The sequence below is a fragment of the Euleptes europaea genome, chromosome 3 (assembly GCF_029931775.1).
Source record: "Euleptes europaea isolate rEulEur1 chromosome 3, rEulEur1.hap1, whole genome shotgun sequence".
Lineage (NCBI taxonomy): Eukaryota > Metazoa > Chordata > Lepidosauria > Squamata > Sphaerodactylidae > Euleptes > Euleptes europaea.
This window is the reverse complement of record NC_079314.1, coordinates 110,856,012-110,876,974: the sequence shown is the minus strand read 5'-3', so window position 1 is coordinate 110,876,974 and position 20,963 is coordinate 110,856,012. Positions and strand designations below refer to the sequence as shown.

General features: G+C 49.3%; 1 protein-coding gene across 1 annotated transcript in view; it reads right to left on the bottom strand.

The window, feature by feature from the left end:
- PLEKHA5 (pleckstrin homology domain containing A5) overlaps positions 1–20,963 on the bottom strand; it is a 280,467-nt gene that overhangs the window by 73,398 nt on the left and 186,106 nt on the right. The window contains exon 7 of the mRNA XM_056846055.1: positions 16,708–16,780. Coding sequence (XP_056702033.1) covers positions 16,708–16,780 — 73 coding nt within the window. The remainder of the gene's footprint in view (positions 1–16,707; positions 16,781–20,963) is intronic.

Sequence of the window (20,963 nt, the reverse complement as noted above, 5' to 3'; positions counted from 1 at the left end):
CCTGAAACATTGGGAAGTACTGAAAAAGCCTTGCAGGCCGGACAGCTGCCTTTTTACTGAATGCTAGAAGCAATACATCTTGCGAGCTACTCGAACGTGGCGGTCCCCGCATGTGTTTTGGTGCCCAGAAGCAACGTCAGTCAGATGTCTACAAATGAACTGCGGCGATTACCAATGCTCTCTGCAGGAAAGGCAGCAAGTACCAGAAAGCCGTGCAAATCCACCTACCACCTAATCATGCGCCGTACAAACGGCCGATCCCGGCTTTGCAGCAGACAAAGTTAACAAGGCAAGTAACCCAAAGCTTGCAGGTTGGATTTGTGTGCCAGAGTTGCAGCCAGCAGTTGGCTATCTGGAGAATGTTCTATGATGTTCATGGAACACACCTCCCTTTCACATTTCATGATGTTCACATGAAGATATGTTGTGTACACACACATGCACAGACTATAAAGCGGGCCTGAGAGATCAGGAATGGACTGTGCTACTGGCCAAGTGTTTGATTCTTTCACTTTTGGATGGACAGACAGATACACATAGAATCAAAGAATCATAGAGTTGGAAGGGACCACCAGGGTCATCGAGCCCAACCCCCTGCACAATGCAGGAAATTCACAACTACCTCCCCCACACCCCGTGACCCCTACTCCATGCCCAGAAGATGGCCAAGATGCCCTCCCTTTCATGATCTGCCTAACATCCTTAACATCGTCCTTAACATCTTGCCTTTACCTAACAACTTCCTAGTTGCTGTTGGGAGGAAGGTTAGACTAAGGAGTCAAGGATACCCAGGAGGAGCAACCGACCTTAGTGCAGTTTGGTGACTGAGGCTGTATTCGGATGGCATCAAATGTGCACAAGCCCATTTGTTTCTGGACTCACACAAGTACCTCATTTCTAACCCCCCCCCCAATTCCCTGGTGTGCAGTGAAGTAGTTCCTGCTGTGTGTTAAAGTGCTGTCAAGTCGCTTCCGACTCATGGCGACCCTATGAATCAATGTATTTCAAAACGTCCTATCTTTAACAACCTTGCAAAATGTGGGCCGTGGCTTCCTTTATAGAGTCAATCCATCTCTTGTTGGCTCTTCCTCTTTTTCTGCTGCCTTCCACTTTTCCTAGCTGTGAGGGCCATCTGGTTTTAGCTCTTATCTGTTTCTATCTCTACCCCTTTGAACTCGTACAAGCAGTTCGCACCTCTATGTGTCTTCCTGAGTCCCCCGCCTCGTCCATCTTGCCCAGGTGCCACCTCTCCTCCCCTGCTGTGCTTTCTGCCTTCACTCCCTCGGGCCGAGTCCGGCCTTGAAATGCAGATAGCCCTCACTGTCTCTCTGGGTCTGTTTGAAGTTTTGTGCTACACCGATTTGCCTTGTAACCTCCCATGCCTCCCATGCGTGTGAACCTTCGTGCCCTGTAGTAGATAAATACTGTAACCCCGATAAGCTAGTCACTCGCAACTTTGAATCCATGAGCCTGTCTTCTCTATCTGAAGCCTTCAATAAATCTTTTGTTTCTGCATTCAAGTCTGAGCAATTGATTTGGCGAAGTTTGCCCAGCTAGGTTGGGGACTCTCACATTAAGTTGCGAGTCTTTGCCTCTTCGTTCTGCACCTGTACCCTACGGGACAGCCATGTCAGCCGACGAGGAAAAAACTACCCCTCCGGCCTCGCCGGATGGAAGCGGTGCACCGGACAAGCCGGCCCCGAAGGACAAACCGGACCAGAAGGTGCCAGGCATGCCCCACCCGGGACCGGGTCCGGGCACGCGTCCCAAGACCACCTTTAACACTTGGCTGGATTCGCCGAAAGGTTGGTCGCTTTCCCGGACTGAGGCAAAGCACCGCCGCTTGGCCTTAACGGGTACGGGGTTCGAGGACGACCCCGCTCGTCGAGACGCTCTGATGGATGAGGAGCGGAGACAGTGGCAGGAGGAGCGCCAAGCGATGGTGGAGCGCATAGATGCCATGCAGCTTGTGATGGAGGAGATGGCCGCTGCCATGGACACGCTGAAGGTACAGCCCCCGCCGGGTAACCCTCCGGATGGGACACCGGCGGCTCCCCCCGCGCCTCCTCCCAGCACCCCGGCCCGCCGGGACTTGAAAATCACGTATGATGGGTCGGGGGACCAGTTGAACTTTTTCATGGTCCAAGTGGACATTTTCATGCGGGAGCAGGGCAGGACCTTTACCTCCGAGGAGTCTCAGGTCCAGTATGTGGCCTCCCTCCTGCAAGGCGAAGCGGCCGCGTGGATGGTGTTACAGTACGAGCTCCGCTCCCCTGTGCTACGGAGTTTGGATGACTTTATGATCGCACTCCGTAACCGGTTCGAGGACCCGAATCTGGGGGAGCGAACCAAAGCCGCTCTGATGCAACTACGCCAAGGGACCAAGTCAGTGGCGCAGTATGCGAGCGAGTTCCAGTCCTTGTCGAGTCGGATTCTGGACTGGAGTGAGGCTACCCGGGTGCAGTTGTTCAGGGAGGGCCTAAACCCGGACCTGCAGCATTGGGCCTTTATGCAAGGCAACCCCCCTGACGTTGAGGGTTGGGTGCGTCACGCTGCCGATATCGAAAATCGGAAGCAGCTCCTGAACCTGTCCAAGCAACGTTCCGGCCGCGACTTTAAACCAAGAGGAGACAAGGCAAGTGGGATCCGGGACCCTCGCACCCCAGGCGGTGGCGGCCCCACGTCAGCGGAGCGCCGCAAGCGCTTCGAGGCAGGGGTGTGCCTGGTCTGTGGAGGAAAGGGTCACTTCGCCTCCCAATGCCCATCCCGCTCCGGACGCCCGGCTTCCGTTCGTCCCGTTCCGAGCGAACCTGAGAAAGCCCCCGCGGAGGGGCAACCGCGACGCCGAAGCAACGCTCCAGGACGACGGAGCACTCCCTCGGCACTACACGCGCACGCCCTGGATGGAACCGCCAACTCGACCGGTCCATCGGGACCCCGGATTACCAGTGCAACCTCTGAGTCTGCCGAGTCACGGATTACAAACACCTCGTCCCCCTCGTCCAGCGAGGAGGAAGAGTGGGATGTGCCGGCAAAAAACGCCGTCGGTCTGCTGTAAAGGGGGCTCCTCAGCAGACCGCACCGTCCGTTGTGCAAGGAGCTCCACCGATGGTAAGCGCCCAGGAAGATAATGTTTATATCCGGGTTCACCTATCCCTACCCAAGGGGGGTCCAGTTTTAGAGTTCCCCGCGCTCGTGGACTCGGGGTGCGCCCGCACTTTAATTAGTGAGAAGGCGGCCCGGAGATTGCAAGTCCGCCGCAAGCGCCTCCCGGGTCCCCTCCGCTTCTCCCAGATGGACGGGAGTGACTTTAAAGAGGGGCCTGTCACTCACCGAACTACCGCGGTAGTCATGACTGTAGGGGAGCATTGGGAACAGCTGTACTTTACCATTGCCCCCATAGTTGCCCCTGTAGTTCTGGGGATGAACTGGCTGCGGGGGCACAACCCTTCCATTGATTGGGTCAAGCGGACCCTTACCTTCCCAGAGGATCCCTGCGCCATGCATGACAGGGACCGCTTGACCAGCACCCCGGCGGCCGCCCTAGTGGGTTCCCCAGAACCCGTTTCCAATACCCCCAACCTGCCCTCGGAATACTCCCAATATTCGGATGTTTTTGATGTGCGGGAGTGTGATGAACTGCCACCGCACCGGGAGACCGACTGTGCGATTGAAATTGTTGGGGATGGCAAGTTATCCAAGGGAAAGGTGTACCCCATGAGCCCCAGTGAAAAAGCAGTGTTGCGGGACTATTTGGACACCAACTTGGCGAGGGGCTTCATTCGCCCCTCCAAAGCTCCGTACTCCGCCCCCGCCTTTTTTGTCAAAAAGAAAACGGGTGACTTAAGACTGTGTATTGACTTTCGGAGACTCAACGCTGTCACGCAGTCTAACGCTTACCCCCTCCCTCTCATTCCAGACCTGCTAGCACAATTGAAGGAGGGCCGGGTTTTCACCAAACTGGATTTAGTGGAAGCCTATCACCGCATCCGCATAAAAGAGGGGGATGAACCAAAAACGGCTTTTTCGAGCTGTTTTGGCATGTTTGAGTATTTAGTAATGCCGTTCGGACTTTCTGGGGCTCCGAGTGTATTCATGCAGTTAATCAATGAAGTGTTACATGATTTGTTATTTCGGGGGGGGGTGGTATTTTTGGATGATATACTCATTTATTCTGAATCCATGGGAGAGCATGTCCGGCTGGTGCGGGAGGTCCTTCAGCGGTTACGAGACCACAAATTATACGCCAAGGTGTCTAAATGTGAATTCCACCAGCCTTCCATCACCTTTTTAGGCTATGTAATCTCCCACCAGGGGTTGGAAATGGATCCAGGAAAGGTTCAGGCAGTGCGGGATTGGGAACCCCCTACTACGCGCAAGCAATTGCAGCAGTTTCTGGGGTTTGCCAATTTCTACCGCAATTTCATCCCCAACTTTGCGCAAGTGGCCCTTCCTCTCACTTCCCTCCTGCGCACTAAGGGAAAGGGTGCCAATGCCGCTTTGCCTTCGGCTCGCTTACAGTGGTCCCCTCCCTGCCAACAAGCTTTTGAGGACTTGAAGCAGCTCTTCTCGTCCGAGCCGGTACTGGCCCACCCGGACTGCACCAAACCATTTGTGGTCCAGGTAGACGCATCCGATGTGGCTATGGGAGGGGCCCTCCTGCAGCGGGACGATAGCGGCGCTTTAAGGCCATGCGCCTATTTCTCCAAGAAGTTTATCCAGTCCGAAATTAATTGGGCCATCTGGGAGAAAGAAGCCGCGGCAGTTAAGCACGCCCTCACCGTGTGGAGGCATTTTCTAGAGGGGGCAGAATTCCCTTTTGAGGTGTGTACCGATCACAAGAATCTGGAGGCCCTCAAAGGGACTAGAAAGCTCAACGCCAAGCAAATACGTTGGGCTCAATTCTTTGCCAAATTTCGGTTCACCCTCATACACGTGCCCGGCACGGAAAACACCCTAGCGGACGCTCTATCCCGACTGCCCCAGTACCGCAACGGTTTTGACCGTCCTGTGGACTCTCTCTTCACTCCCGAGCAAAGGGGAGAAATCCCTGGTTTGGCGGTCTCTACCCGGTCTCAAACCCGCCACCCCAGTTGTCCCTCGCTCAAGGGAATCCCGGAGGCTTTTCAGCAACGCCTCCGGGAAGCGTCCCTACAGGAAGCGGAGCAGCAGACGCTCCCATCCGGTATGGAACAGCAAGAGTCCTGGTGGGTGCAGGGGGGGAAACTCTATGTCCCAGCCTCCCTTCGCAAGGAGGTTTTGGGACTGGTCCACGGAGCCAAGCTGGCCGGTCACTTTGGGTTTGTCAAGACGTTGCATTTGGTAAGACGGCAGTTCTGGTGGCCGGGCATGAGAGGGGATGTGGAATTGTACGTTCGCAGTTGTCCCATATGCGCCGCCGCCAAAAACAGGGGGGGCAAAACCCCAGGGCTTCTGAAGCCTCTGGAGACCCCCACCCGGCCGTGGGAGGTAATCGCCATGGATTTCATCACCGATCTACCCCCCAGCAGGGGCAAAACTGTACTGTGGGTTGTTACGGACCTCTTTTCCAAGCAGGTCCACTTTGTCCCCTGCACTGGACTCCCGTCAGCGCAGGGGTTGGCCAAATTGTTTGTCGCCCACATCCTCAGGCTTCACTCGATCCCTAGGAAGGTCCTCTCCGACAGAGGGGCCCAGTTCGTTGCCAAATTCTGGCGGGCCTTCCTGAAACTTATGGGGGTGGGGGAACAAGGTCTCTCGTCTGCCTACCACCCTCAAACGGACGGTCAAACCGAACGGGTGAATGCCGTGGTCGAGTGCTACCTCCGATGCTATGTCAATTACCATCAGGATGACTGGGTGGACCTGTTACCTTTCGCCGAATACGCATACAACAATGCCCCCCACTCCTCCACGGGGTTTAGTCCTTTTCGAGTGGTGTACGGGACCGATTTCGGCCCTTTCGGTGCCGCCCCCGTCACCCCCGAACTCAAGGCAGTGCCCGAGATGCAGGAATGGGTACAGGCGGTCAGTTCCACTTGGCCCTGGTTACAGAAGAACCTTGAACGGGCCAAGCGGAAATACAAGGAACAGGCTGATAAACACCGGTCGCAGGGATGGGAACTCCGGGTGGGAGAACAGGTTTACCTTTCCACGAAAAATCTGCGTTCCCTCCGACCCTGTAAAAAACTCAATGACCGTTATGTGGGTCCCTTCCCCATCACCCGGGTGATAAACGAGGTAACTGCGGAGCTGGAGCTGCCCAAGACTCTTCGGGGAGTACACCCCGTTTTTCACATTAGTCTACTCAAACCGTTTGTCTCCGCTCCCCAGTTTCACCCCCCTTCCAAGCCCGAAGTGCCCACTGTGGTGGGAGGGGATACCCACATGGAAGTGTCCAAGGTCTTGGACTCCAAGTGGAAAAAGGGAAAGCTGTTTTACTTTGTACGGTGGAAACATCTGGGCGCTGCACATGATGAATGGGTGGCGGCCCCCCATATGGCGGCCCCCCGACTCGTACACGAATTCCATTGCGCTTACCCCGAGAAGCCTCGACCTCCCGAACTCGCGGGAGGGGGGCCTTAAGGGGGGCAGAATGTGAGGGCCATCTGGTTTTAGCTCTTATCTGTTTCTATCTCTACCCCTTTGAACTCGTACAAGCAGTTCGCACCTCTATGTGTCTTCCTGAGTCCCCCGCCTCGTCCATCTTGCCCAGGTGCCACCTCTCCTCCCCTGCTGTGCTTTCTGCCTTCACTCCCTCGGGCCGAGTCCGGCCTTGAAATGCAGATAGCCCTCACTGTCTCTCTGGGTCTGTTTGAAGTTTTGTGCTACACCGATTTGCCTTGTAACCTCCCATGCCTCCCATGCGTGTGAACCTTCGTGCCCTGTAGTAGATAAATACTGTAACCCCGATAAGCTAGTCACTCGCAACTTTGAATCCATGAGCCTGTCTTCTCTATCTGAAGCCTTCAATAAATCTTTTGTTTCTGCATCCAAGTCTGAGCAATTGATTTGGCGAAGTTTGCCCAGCTAGGTTGGGGACTCTCACACTAGCATGATTGTCTTTTCCAGTGACTCTTGTCTTCTCGTAATGTGACCAAAGTACGACAGCCTCAGTTGAGTCATTTTAGATTCCAGGGTCAGTTCAGGCTTGATTTGATCTATAACCCATCTATAATAGCAGTTCCTGCTGGGAACTACGATTTCTTCTACTAGTGACCTCCACATACATTGCTGGTGGCTTTTCCTTCCACTAATTGGGGATTCCGCTGATCTCTGAGAGCCAGTGTGGTGTACTGGTTAAGAGTGGCGGACTCTAATCTGGAGAACCAGGATTGATTCCCCACTCCCCCTCATGAAGCCTGTTGGGTGACTGTGGGCCAGTCACGGTTCTCTCAGAACTCTCTCAGCCCATGCGGAGGCAGGCAGTGGTAAACTACCTCCGAACTTCTCTTGCCTGGAAATTCCCAAGGAGTGGCCATAAATTGGCTGTGACTTGACAGCCAGCACACACACACACACACAATCGGGATTGTAAACCAGAGGTTAATCCAGGCTTTAAATCCTAGTTAGTAGAAGGGGGATTACCCTATGCCAGTGTGGTATAGTGGTTAAGAGACACGAACTCTAATCTGGAGAACTGGGTTTGATTCCCCACTCCTCCACATGAAGAAGAAGAGTTGGTTTTTATATGCCAGCTTTCTCCACCACTTAAGGAAGAATCAAACCGGTTTACAATCGCCTTCCCTTCCCCTCCCCACAACAGACACCTTGTGAAGTAGGTAGGGGCTGAGAGAGTTTGGAGCAAACTGTGACTAGCCCAAGGTCACCCAGCAGGGTTCGATTCCCCAGCCCTCCACATGAAGCTTGCTGGGTGACCTTGGGCTAGTCACAGTTTGCTCCGAACTCTCTCAGCCCCTACCTACCTCACAAGGTGTCTGTTGTGGGAAGGGGAAGGGAAGGCGATTGCAAGCCGCTTTGAGACTCCTTTTGTTGAGAAAAGCAGGGTATAAAAACCAACTCTTCTTCTTATGCCTCTGCAGTTGAGCATTAAGAGAAGCCCAAGTTAATTTCTAGCCGAGATGCCTTCGTTACACTCTGGGTGAGAAAGGCGGAGCAAGACATGTGTACAAGCTCAGCAACAGTTGGTGCACATTTTAACTGACTTGTGGCTCAGGTTCCCTTTCTGAATGCATTTGGAACTCCCAGTTCCTTGGTTCAAATCCCCCCCTCTGCCACTCACTCAAGGGTGATCTTAGGCAACCCTGCATCAATAATACGGAGACAACACTGATGTATCTTGCAGAGTGGTTGTAAGGATTACTGTAAGTATATTTGTTTGGGGAAGTGGGGAAAAGATATTACTGAGGGGGAAATCTAGATTCCTCTACCCTGGCAGAAAACTTCTAGTCGATTGCCAACCCAAATCAATCATAGCTGATTTAGCGTGCACAACAAAGATCCTATGCGCAGTTCGTTCCGTAACATTTATTCTGAATTTATTCATGCTACTATCTAATTAAAAATCCCTTGTCCACAGATCTCTTCGATTCGTGTATCTATTTTTTTTAGTATGCAGAAAACGAGGAGGGTGGAAAAACACAAATAGAGATATCTGTTATTCTAGGCCTTCAATTACAATACTTATTCAATCAAAATCTCCCATTGTTGGCAACAAAAGTAAACACAGCCTTTTATGTTATAAAAGGCTGTCCTTCAGTGTTACTCCTCTGAAGATGCCTGCCACAGTTGCTGGCGAAACGTCAGGAAAGAAAATTCCAAGACCACGGTTACACAGCCCGGATAACCTACAAGAACCAACAGCCTTTTATGCTCTAGCAGAAGAATGCTAAAAATGGGAGGTTCTGAGCTTGACCATATTGAGTCTCTGTCAAGACTAGGGAACAAACCCGAAACTTACAAACGGTCGCTTTCAGGGCCAATGGTTAAACCAGGAATCGGACCCTGAGGCTGTAGCCCTGGGCCTGGGCACTTCCCCCCCAGCGAGGTGTAGTAGTGTAGTGGTTCAGAGCAGTGGTTTGGAGCGGTAGACTCTGATCTGGAGAACCGGGTTTGATTCCCCGCTCCTCCACATGAGTGGCGGAGGCTAATCTGGTGAACTGGATTTGTTTCCCCACTCCTTCACATGAAGCCAGCTGGGTGACCTTGGGCTAGTCAAACTCAGCCCCACCTACCTCACAGGATGACTATTGTGGAGATGGGAAAGGAAGGTGATTGTAAGCTGGTTTGATTCTTCCTTAAGTGGTAGAGAAAGTCAGCATATAAAAACCAACTCTTCTTCCTCTTCCTCCTCCTCCTCTCCAATTCTCTCCCCAGCACCCTGGTTCACGGGAAGCCCCCGACTACCAAGCATACAATGGCTACACACAAACTATACTTGGCCTCCAAGAAATTCAGCTGAAGATGCCATTTCTAATTTTGGGAGCAAAGTTTAGCCCCAAATTTTTAATTTGCCAGATGCAATCATCACAGCAAACCATGGTGTGTGTGTCTGTTTTTACAAACCAGGAAGGTCAGGAAAAGAATGAGATTATTTGAGGGGAGGAGGGAGCCTGTAAGCTAGTTTGTGTTTGAACAGAGTCAACACACAAATGATTGGTTCTGATCCACACGGCTTTGCGACAGCAAAGAATTCATGCTGCAGCCCAGTATAGAAGAGCATGGATCTTAGGCTCCAGCATGAAATCACAGGGAGGTCTCAGGCAAACCAGGTTTTCATGATCTCAGAAGAGCTATATAAATACAGCTTATTGTAAGCCTCCTATACTGTCTTACCAGCGCCTGTGGTGGTGCACAACAAAAACATAACCCATGAAGTCAATTAAATCCAACTACTACTAAAATCAGAACTACAAGTGACAGCAGCCACGACAACCTCTTTCACTGAAGGTGCAAACATGTTACTTCAAAGCAATCTAATTCGCAGTTTGTGGTAGAAAGTGCCGTCAAGTCTCAGCAGACCTATGGTTACCCAGTAAGGCAGGGGTGTCGAACTCATTTGTTTCGAGGGCCAGATATGACATAAATGCCGCTCGGTCGGGCTGGTCATACCTCGCTGGGCCATACCTTGGGACGGGGTGTGTGTGGCTGCCTCGCAGGCCAGATAAGAGCTCTCAAGGGGCCAGAGATCAAATCCAGTTGGGCCATGACAATTTGCTGGGTGACCATGGGATGGTTCCATACTGCGCCTAACATATTTTGTAGGGTTGATGCAAGGATAAAATGAGGCAGGGTGGAGAACCACGAACACCACCCTGAGATCCTTGAGGAAGAACAGGATATAAATGCAGTAGGTAGGTAGGTAGGTAGGTAGGTAGGTAGGTAGGTAGGTAGATAGTTAGGGGGAGCCAGCATGGTGTAGTGGTTAAGGTGTCGGACTAGGACCTGGGAAACCCAGGTTCGAACACCCAATCTGCCATGGAAACTTGCTAGGTGACCTTGGGCCACTCACACTCTCTCACCCTCGACCCTTGCAAGTATTTGGATGGGAGACCTCCAAGGAATACCAGGGGCGTGATGGGAAGGCAGGCAACGGCAAATGCACATCTGAATGTCTATTGCCTCGAAAACCCTACAGGGTTGCCATAAGTCAGTTGTGACTTTACAACAAAAAGCACACAGACAGACAGGGAAAAATCAGAATAGACGAGGAAGCGTATGTTTTTCTTAGGAAGAGGGCAAAGAAAGTCTGCATCTGGTTATGTCGACGTTCATTCTTTTTTCAGCCTCCAAATCAGATTATCCCTTAGATTCTGTGACAACAAAGAGGTCTGACAATTTTAGCAACGTTCACAAATGGAGTTACAAAGGAACATATTGTGTACCGGGTCAGGGAGAGAAAGGGTATCTTAAAAAATACTCCGACACCTTGAATGGGCTTGGGTTAATATGTTTGGTTTGCTCTAACAACCATTTCTAAAGCTTGCAAATGATTACTAGAACATCTGGTTATCTAACTCCATCTGCTTCAACTACTTCCCAGAGGATGGGTATATAAATAGCTTTGATTTATTTATTTATGCAGTCTAAGCAAGTCGGCTTTTATATTTCTTAACTAGCCTAAAACCAATAATTTAATCAAGTGGAAAGCATTAAGAGAATTAGCAACCCAAACAAATAAAACTTTGTATTGTGTTGTGATTAATATTCTAGATGCACACAATGAGTTTTCCTCCTAAAAAACCCATAAAAATGCCATCTTGAATCAAGGAATTCCAAGCTCAGGAAAATACATCTGAACTGCCTTTTCCTCTAAGAAGCAAAACCAACCAACCATCTGGCCACCTCCCTAATTACAGCGTAATTTTAGCTCAACCGAAGTCTCCTCGTCCAAAATTACAGTCCTACAGTTCCACTAATTTTGACTCAGCAGTGGTTTGGCTTTCTAGCAACCTATAATCTTCCCGTTGTAGGAAAAAACACACAATACTTCTGAATTTGTTTGTGGTTATAACATGAGTGCTTTGGCACATAAATGACCTCGATAAGCCCTACGATTAGCTGGATGTCTTCCAAGAAGTATAACTCAATCTGAAATATATTGCTAAATTCTACAAGCTGCTGCTACAATCTAAACCACCATTTCTCAAATTGGGGTCTGGGGCTCCCAGATGATCTGCAAGGGTATTCCAGGGAGATCTGCAAGAGTATTCCAGGTATCCTGTGATTCCTTAGTAAGGACACAGAAGGAACCCCCCTTTCTCACCCATCCGGCTGTTATGCGCCTGGAGGCAGAGGTAGGCATCAGGGGTTGTGTGTTAGACTGGTTCAAATCATTCCTCATGGACGGGACCCAAAGAATTGCCACTGGAGACTAGTTATCATCAGAGTAGTACCTGTTCTGTGGGGTCCCACAGGGCATAATCCTATCCCCCCCTTACTCTTCAATCTTTATGTAAAGCCCTTAAGCCAAATCATTCATAGTTTTGGGATTGGCTGTCATCAATAAACTGATGACACACAGCGATAGGTATCCTTATCCAAATCTCCTGGTAATGCAGTAGAGGTCCTAAATCGTTTTCCTGGCTGCTGTGGTTAAATGGCTAAGAGTGAACAAACAGAAACTAAACCCTGGAAAAACAGCAGTAAGGCTGGCTGGGAAGGCGGCGGTCTTGAAGGACATTACGCTGGAGAAGCAAGTTGATGTCGTGGTTGGTACTTGACCAAGGAAGTCCAGAGTTGCTAGGAAGTGCTTCCTTTTGTCCATCCTGAATCTACTGCCCATCAAGCCAGCGTGGTGTAGTGGTTAAAAGCAGTGGTTTGGAGCGGTGGAGTCTGATCTGGAGAACCGGGTTTGATTCCCCTCTCCTCCATAGGAGTGGCGGAGGCTAATCTGGAGAACCGGGTTGGTTTCCCCACTCCTACGCACGAAACCAGCTGGGTGACCTTGGGCAAGTTACAGTTCTCTTAGAGCTCTCTCAGCTCCACCTGTCTGTTGTGGGGAGAGGAAGGGAAGGTGATTGTAAGCCGGTTTCAGTCTCCCTTAAGTGGTAGAGAAAGTTGGCATATAAAAACCAACTGTTCTTCTTCTTCATCATCAACTTTATCAGATGCCCTTGAGTTTCTAGCATTTGGGGAGAGGGAGAAAAATCTCTCCCTACTCCATGCGTAATTTTATAAACCTCTATCATGTTCCTCCCTTAGTCGTTTCTATTCTGAACTGAAAAGTCCCAGACTCTTCAGCCTTTCTTCATGGAAAAGGTGCTCAGAGCCCTTAATCATTCTGGTTGCCCTTTTCTGCACTTTCCCCAGCTTTTACTGTTCCCAATCTCATGTAAGCATAATGGCATTTTGACCTGGTTTTCGGCTGGCTAGCTTACAAGCATGACACCGATGGAAAGCTATGCAGACCTTGGAATCTCTCTCATTAACACCCTACCTTGCAAATCCTAAGGAAATGAATCGTCTTTATAGGTGTCTAGACATTCAGGCTATTAAAATACATTTGAAAAATATTAGACCAGAGCGCTCCAAAAAAGATTAGTTAACAAAGGGCAAACTGTAAGAGCTTAAGGTTTATTACATTTTGCGATTGTTATGATTTCTAAGAGCCCATCATCATCATCACCTTACGAGACTCGGGATATTTTTAGTTTGGAAATACCACAGCTGGCTGCACCCCCCCCCCCAAAAAAACCCTCACGTGGCAATAGAACACGGTCTCCGCGCCATGCATATTTAACACACTGAGTCGAAACATATGTTAATTCGATGCAGGTTTCCAGCTCGCGAAAGACATCTGATGCTGTCTTAATGCAGTTATGAAGCGTGAGGGGCGGGGGGGACAAGCGGATCGTTTCTCAGAGTGTCAACAGAACTTAGCACTGAGCAAACCCTTGGGCGCTTTGCAACTGGCACACTTGCAGTGCCTTTCCCCGGGGCTCTGTACTGCACTCTTCAACCTTTTCAGACTTTTACTTGCAAGAAGGAGGAGGAGGAGAAGGAGAATTGGTTTTTATATGCCGACTTTCTCTACCACTTAAGGGAGAATCAAACCGGCTTACATTCACCTTCTCTTCCCCTCCCCACAACAGACACCCTGTGAGGTAGGTGGGGCTGAGAGAGCTGTGGCTAGCCCAAAGTCACCCAGCTGGCTTCATGTGAAGGAGTGGGGAAACAAATCCAGTTCACCAGATTAGCCTCCGCTGCTTACGTGGAGGAGTGGGGAATCGAACCCGGTTCTCCAGATCAGACTCCACTGCTCCAAATCACCACTCTTATCCACTACACCATGCTGGCTCTCTAAGCTAAAGCATGTGTGTGTGTGTTTGGAGGGGCTTTCTTTTTTCCCCCTCCCATCATGCAGGGCTGTCTCAAGGCATTTGTGTTGCCCCAAGCAGATACGCAACTTGCCACCTCCCTTAAGAACATAAGGCCATGCTGGATCAGACCACAGTCCACCAAGTCCAGCAGTCCGTTCACACGGTGGCCAACCAGGTGCCTCTAGGAAGCCCACAAACAAGACGACTGCAGCAGCACCATCCTGCCTGTGTGCCACAACATCTAATATAATACGCACGTTCCTCTGATCCTGGAGAGAATAGGGTATGCATCACGACTAGTATTCATTTGGAAAAGTAGCCATGGGTAGCCCTCTCCTCCATGAACATGCCCACTCCCCTCTTAAAGCCTTCCAAATTGGCAGCCATAAGAAAAGCCATGCTGGATCAGACCAAGGCCCATCAAGTCCAGTAGTCTGTTCACACAGCGGCCAACCAAGGGCCTCTAGAAAGCCCACAAACAAGATGCAGCAGCATTGTCCTGCCTGTGTTCCACAGCACCTAGTATAAAAGCTGGATCCTGGAAAGAACAGGTATGCATCATGACTAGTATCCATTTTGACTAGTAGCCATGGACAGCCCGCTCCTCCATGAACATGTCCACTCCCCTCTTAAAGCCTTCCAAGATGGTAGCCATCACCACATCCTGGGTCAGGGAGTTCCACAATAACTATGCGTTAAATTAAGATTAAGATGCAGCAAACCCGTAATCCATGAAAAAGCCTAAAAATGGAAAGCTGCCTTATGCTGAATCAGACATAAGAAAGGCCCTACTGGATCAGACCAAGGCCCATCAAGTCCAGCAGTCTGTTCACACAGGGGCCAACCAGGTGCCTCTAGGAAGCCCCCAAACAAGACGACTGCAGTACCATCCTGCCTGTGTTCCACAGCACCTAATAGAATGGGCATGCTCCTCTGATCCTGGAGAGAACAGGTGTGCATCATGACTAGTAGCCATTTTGACTAGTAGCCATGGATAAGCCCTCTTCTCCATGAACGTGTCCACTCCTCTCTTCAAGCCTTCCTTGTGGGAGCAAGCTGAGCCCCAGCAGCGCTACCAGCACCGTAGCTCAGCCCCAGCTGGTGGCAACCCGGGTCACCTGGTGCCTCCTTCCCCACGGTGGCTGGGGGCACGCTGGGGTCTGGTGGCATGTTGGCACCCTCTTCCTTTTTTCCACTTGGGTGGTGAACCTGCCCCGTCACCACCTGTGCCAACCTTTTCTCCTTCCTTGCACCTCTCCAGGTGAGGTCCACTTCACACATACTGATTTTACACCTTATCTCCAGGAAATTCTGCAAGGAGAGAGACCTAGAATTTCCAGTTAAATTTCCAGCATCTTCTTTGAATTACGACTCTCAAAATGTGTTGGGGGAAATTAGAACAAATAAAACCTATATAGAATCAGCATGTGTTTGGAAAAAGAGGGGGATCTACATAAAAATCAGAGGACTGACTGTTTACATTCCTCATAGCAAAGTGCTGGAGATGGGGGGGGGTGTCTATCGGCCTCTCCAGTCAAAGGGAAACGCCACGCCCATAATCTGTGTTTTTTTTCAGGCTTTGAGCAAAATAAAACAGTTTGGGGCTGGGTCAGTCAGACTCCTAAAGTTTGATTTGCAGCCTGAAAGATCCCGATGAAGAGCCAGCGGGGTGTAGTGGTTAAGAGTAGCAGACTCTAATGTGGTGAACGGGGTTGGTTTCCCCACTCCTCCACATGAAGCCAGCTGGGTGACCTTGGGCTAGTCACTGTTCTCTCTGAACTTTCTTAGCCCCATCTTCCTCACAAGGTGCCTGTTGTGGGGAGAGGAAGGGATGGTGATTGTAAGGCGCTTTGAGACTCCTTAAAGATAGAGTGGGGTATAAAAACCAAGCTGGGTATAAAAAAACCAACTCTTCTTCTTCTTCTTAACTCTTCGGGTCATGACACCAAGTAAACCTCTTTACTGGTTCCAGTGAGTCTTCCTCAGAGTTAAAAATATCCAACAATTGTTTCTCTTCATCAGGGCTGCTGGGAAACGCTTCCACTTTCCAGTTCACTTTAGTCCGCTTCCCCACAGTTCACTATTTTATGCCTGAAGTCTCATTTAGAAACTAACAATTGAAGCATTAAAACACAGCTGGAAAATGGGTAGAGTATGACAAATCAATACAGGGAGGGAACTTCTGGCAGAATTCCACCTGGTTTCTTTTTTAAAACCACTCTTAACATCAGCCTCCTAGAAAAATGCATCAGCACACCCTTTCAGCTGCCCGGAAAGATGTAAAGAGAGCCAGCGTGTTGTAGTAGTTAAGAGCGGTGGTTTGGAGCAGTAGAGTCTGATCTGGAGAACCGGGTTTGATTCCCCACTCCTCCACATGAGCGGCAGAGGCTATTCTGGTGAACTGGGTTGGTTTCCCCACTCTTACACAGGAAGCCAGCTGGGTGACCTTGGGCTAGTCACAGCTCTCTCAGCCCCACCCACCTCACAGGGTGTCTGTTGTGGGGAGGGGAAGGGAAGGTGATTGTCAGCCGGTTTGAGTCTCCCTTAAGTGGTAGAGAAAGTCGGCATATAAAAACCAACTCTTCTTCTTCTAAAGATGGTGTGTTAATTTTTAAGTGCAGTGTCTCCCACCCAACACTGGTGCTGCTTTTCGAGTTCATTTTGAAACTCCCTTTAATTTAAAAGACGGTTGTTGTTGTTGGTGGTGTGTCAAGAGACTTGCTGGATACACAGATCTAACGGTATACGTCTCTGGATTACAGTCTTCTGTGCAAGTTCAATGTACCAGGCTAAGCTCATGTGTGTTGTTGTCAAGTCACTTCCTAATCATGGCGGCCCTGTTTACCCACCAAATTATCTCACCTAAAGTCACACCAACTAGAGTCATTTATTGAAGCTAGCTAGCTAGCTAGCTAGCTAGATACACAGAAACGTTGAACAAACTTACCCCGATAGTAGAAGAGGCACAAGTCGGAAAGAACAAACCACCGTTTCTTCCAAAGCTTCATGCCAGTGCTGTCCTGCATGACAAATGAACAAACCACAGGTATTGGTCCTTTAATGAAAACCAGTAACAGGCACCAGTGCAATTGAGGCTGCTTTTTATTAAAAAATGGAGGAAGAGGTGGGGTCTCTGCCGTCCTCTTGGCACAGCATTCATCTTTACTGTGAACAGCTGAAGGCTCCCGCAACAAATCAACCGATACCTTGAGTTGGAAGGTATCATCACATCATCTCTCGCTCTCTGAACACATGAAGCTGCCTTCTACTGAATCAGACCCTCGGCCCATCAAAGTCAGTAGTGCCTAATCAGACCGGCAGCGGCTCTCCAGGGTCTCAGGCAGAGGCCTTTCACATCCCCTACCCGCCTAGTCCCTTTAACTGGAGTTGCTGGGGATTGAACCTGGGACCTTCTGCATGCCAAGCAGATGCTCTACCGTTAAGCCCCAGCCCCTCCCCCAGTAAAGAAGTTTACTTTCTGCCAGAAGATGATAGGTCTCACTGAACGACGTATAGGACATTGGCAGGCACAAGGAATGTGGATTAGGGTTGCCATTCCACACCCCAACTGGGGCAGAACTTGCTGCTCTTCCTGGTCACAGAGCTTAGTCTAAGCCAGGCTTTGCCAAGTCTCCATTGTAGCCCATTTCAAAAGCCCAAACTTGCTCCTGCGAACTAAGAAGTAATTGCCCAGCCTGTGCAAGGAGCATTTCACCGGGTTTGAATCCCCACATGAGCAGAGGCTAATCTGGTGAACCAGGTTGGTTTCCTCACTCCTACAAATGAAGCCAGCCGGGTGACCTTGGGCCAGTCATAGTTCTCTCTGAGCTCTCTCAGCCCCACCTACCTCACAAGGTGTCTATTGTGGGGAGAGGAAAGGAAGTTGATTGTAAGCCACTTGAGTCCTTAAAAAGGTAGAGAAAGTCGGCATATAAAAACCAACTCTTCTCGTTCTGAGGGAAGGGCATCTTGAAGCGATGCGAAGAACCCATCACTTCAAGATGCCCTTCTACCTCAGAGCAGAAGGAGCCCTCTCGGTGAGTAAACATGGTTTCGTTCTCGCTCTGAGGGAAGGGCATCTTGAAGCGATAGGAAGAACCCAATGCTTCAAGAAGCCCTTCTACCTCAGAGAAGAAGGAGCCCTCTTGGTGAGTAAAAATGGTTCCGTTCTTCTTCTTCATTTTATCCTGACAACAACCCTGTGAGATAAGTTAGGTTGAGAGTGTGAGACTGGCCCAAGGTCACCCAGTAAGCTTCCACTGCCGAATGGGGATTCCAACCTAGGTCTAACAGATCCTAGCCCAACACTCCAACCACTAACTCCGCACCAGCAGGTACTTTGAAAGCCTTCAACCTGAGATAATGTTGACAGTCCAAGCAGACAGTATTGAGCTAGAAATGGTCAGATTCAGTGATAAAGCAGATTTGCATGTGTAGCGAGGAAAGAAGCATTTAAGGGAACTATGCAAGCCATTTCTCCCCTCAAAGAGGGTTCTGTACTCAGCTATCATCCATACTGTCGCCATCTGAGTAAACGTCCCCCCAAATATAAAAAACTTCATTCCTAAAGCAATTTATTGGCTTTTTATGTCCGGAACCAATTTGCAACGCATTTCTCAGAATGAACGGCGACCAACGACCAAAGCAGAGAGTGCGCTGTCAGATAATAAAATTTAATAAATATGTTAATCTGTTCCAAAAAAAGAAAAGGCATTGTGAATTTTAAGTATACTTCTGCAGAATGGGCAGGAGATGATATCCGGGAGTGGCAGAATGACAGACACCAAAAGCCGGAATATTCCAAAACATAAAAAGACCATAGATGGATTACTCTGTTAAGATCCTTCAGATGATTAATTGTTATCGGTTTGCAAGCTGTGCACCCTAAGATAGAAAATATTTCACTGTTCTCCTTTTTCCGAATAATGTTATCATCTAACGTCTGTAAATGCTACTAAAAGGTGACAGCGTCTCATCTGATAGGGATCGTATTTCGGACAGATCATTTGTTTTACTTATGGAAAAATCTGCTCTATCCTGGGGCACTTTAGCGTTGCTGAACTGTTCAAAATAAGGTTTTTAACAATTTTTAACTTTTGCTTTCAAGCCCCACGCCGACTTGCTCTTCCATTTGACCCAAGGTCAAGAGTTGGCTGAGAAAAAAGCCTCTTTTGAGGAGAGAAATGAAAATGCTAACTCCTTGGATGGTTTACACATTAATATGAATTAAGCAGCTGCCTTATGTTCAACATCATCATTGGTCTCTCTTGCAAAGTACTGGTAGCTAACTGGCTTGCCAAGGTTTTGAGTAAAGGTCTCCCCAATCCTTTCACCTGAGATTTAATTAGAAATGTTGTGGAGAGAGATCAGAAACTGCTATGTGCACAATGTTCATTCTATCATAGACTCCAAGTTTGTAATTCCACTAGGGTTGCCAACCACCTGCTGACTCAGAGAGGCGGTGAGAGATTAAAAAAAAAAAAAAAACGGGCCAGTGGAATGATATCAATTCTGGGTAAAACCAGAACTGACATTATGCCTTTCTAGGAACTGGCCAAAAAGTGATTTCTGCAGAGGAATGATGTCGCTTCCTGGTAAAATGTACCAATGCACAAAGCAGTGAGGTCTTCACAGGGTATGGGGAGGCTAAAGTTCAGTTTCATATAAGTAGACCATTTCTGGGGGTGGGGAGGTGCAATGTTTTGGGCACTATGCTAAATTTGCTTTGTGGAGAGGGGCCACGGCTCAGCCATACAAGTAACTGTTTGACATGAAGAAGCCCCTAAGTGTGATTTCCCGTTAAACGAGAAAGACCTTTCGTTGCCTAAGACAACGGGGTCCTGCAGCCAGCCGAAGAACAGACTGCTGAGCCAAATGGACCAACTGTCTGATGCCATATAAGGCAGCTCTGTCTGTTCAGGCTCTGAAAAAGCAGTTCTCCATGGACTAGAGTTGCCAATCTGCAGGTGGGATCTGGAGAGCTCCTGGAATTACAACTGGTCCCCAGGGGACAGAGATCGGTTCCCCTGGAGAAAACTGGCCGCTTTGGAAAGTGGACTCTATGGCATTACACCCCGCTGAGGTCCCTCCCCTCCACAAACCCCACCCTCTGCAAGCTCCACCCCCAAAGTCTCCAGGTATTTCCCAGCCCAGAGCTGGCAACCCTATCTACAAATCTGGGGTTGGCAGAGGCGGCATTCAGTAGTTTAACATCTGAAGCAGCGTGTGATGCACTGCCCTGGAAACCAACGTTTCTGAAAGAACGGACACTGGCCTGCCAGTCACAGGCAACCAATGCTGTCAAGGTCATTCTGCTTTTAAAAGGTCACCTTTCCTCCTGGAAAGAAGCATTCCACACCAAATTTTAGTTGGCCGATCAAATACGAAAACGATTGTGTCAGAGATTGCAACAAGAAATATAAGGCCCGTCATGTTGCTTCGACAGGTTTTGACAGCGCTGGAAAGACCGCAATTTAACTCCGGCTTTTTGTGTGACTGCCTTTGGTGGTGTCGAATCAACAGATAGGGGCAACGATGCGTTTCGGTTCCTCATAAGCAGACATTCATCAGAAAACCGCACTATCTGCAGAGTTCTGATTTATCCCAGATGCCTCAGTCCTTTGGTATTTAAAAACGGCGAGTGTACATGCTGAAATGCGCAGTGCAGAAGTGGTTCTAATTTCAGATTTCACGACTGTTGTTCTTGACCCAACGTACAGGTTTCATTATTAAATCATTAAAAATTTAGGAAGGCCCAAAATAAGAAAGCGAAAAAGTAGTTGCTGCGGTCCTGAAAGGTTGGGTTTAAAATAGTGGACGAGATGATTAACAATATTTAACAAAATAACTAGCAAAAGGCCACTCTGTAACATGCCCCAAAACTAGAATTCTGTGTTCGGCTTTGGGCACCAGAATTTAAGAAGGATGTAGACAAGCTGGAACGTGTCCAGAGGAGGGCAATGAAGATGGCGAGGGGTCTGGAGACCAAGTCCTATGAGGGAAGATTGAAGGAGCTGGGTATGTTTAGCCTGAAGAGGAGAAGGCTGAGAGGGGATATGATAACCATCTTCAAATACTTGAAGGGCTGTCATCTAGAGGAGGGTGCCGAGTTGTTTTCTGTTGCCCCAGAAGGTCGGACCAGAACCAACAGGTTGAAATTAAATCAGAAGAGTTTCCGTCTAGAATTTTCTAACATTTAGAGCG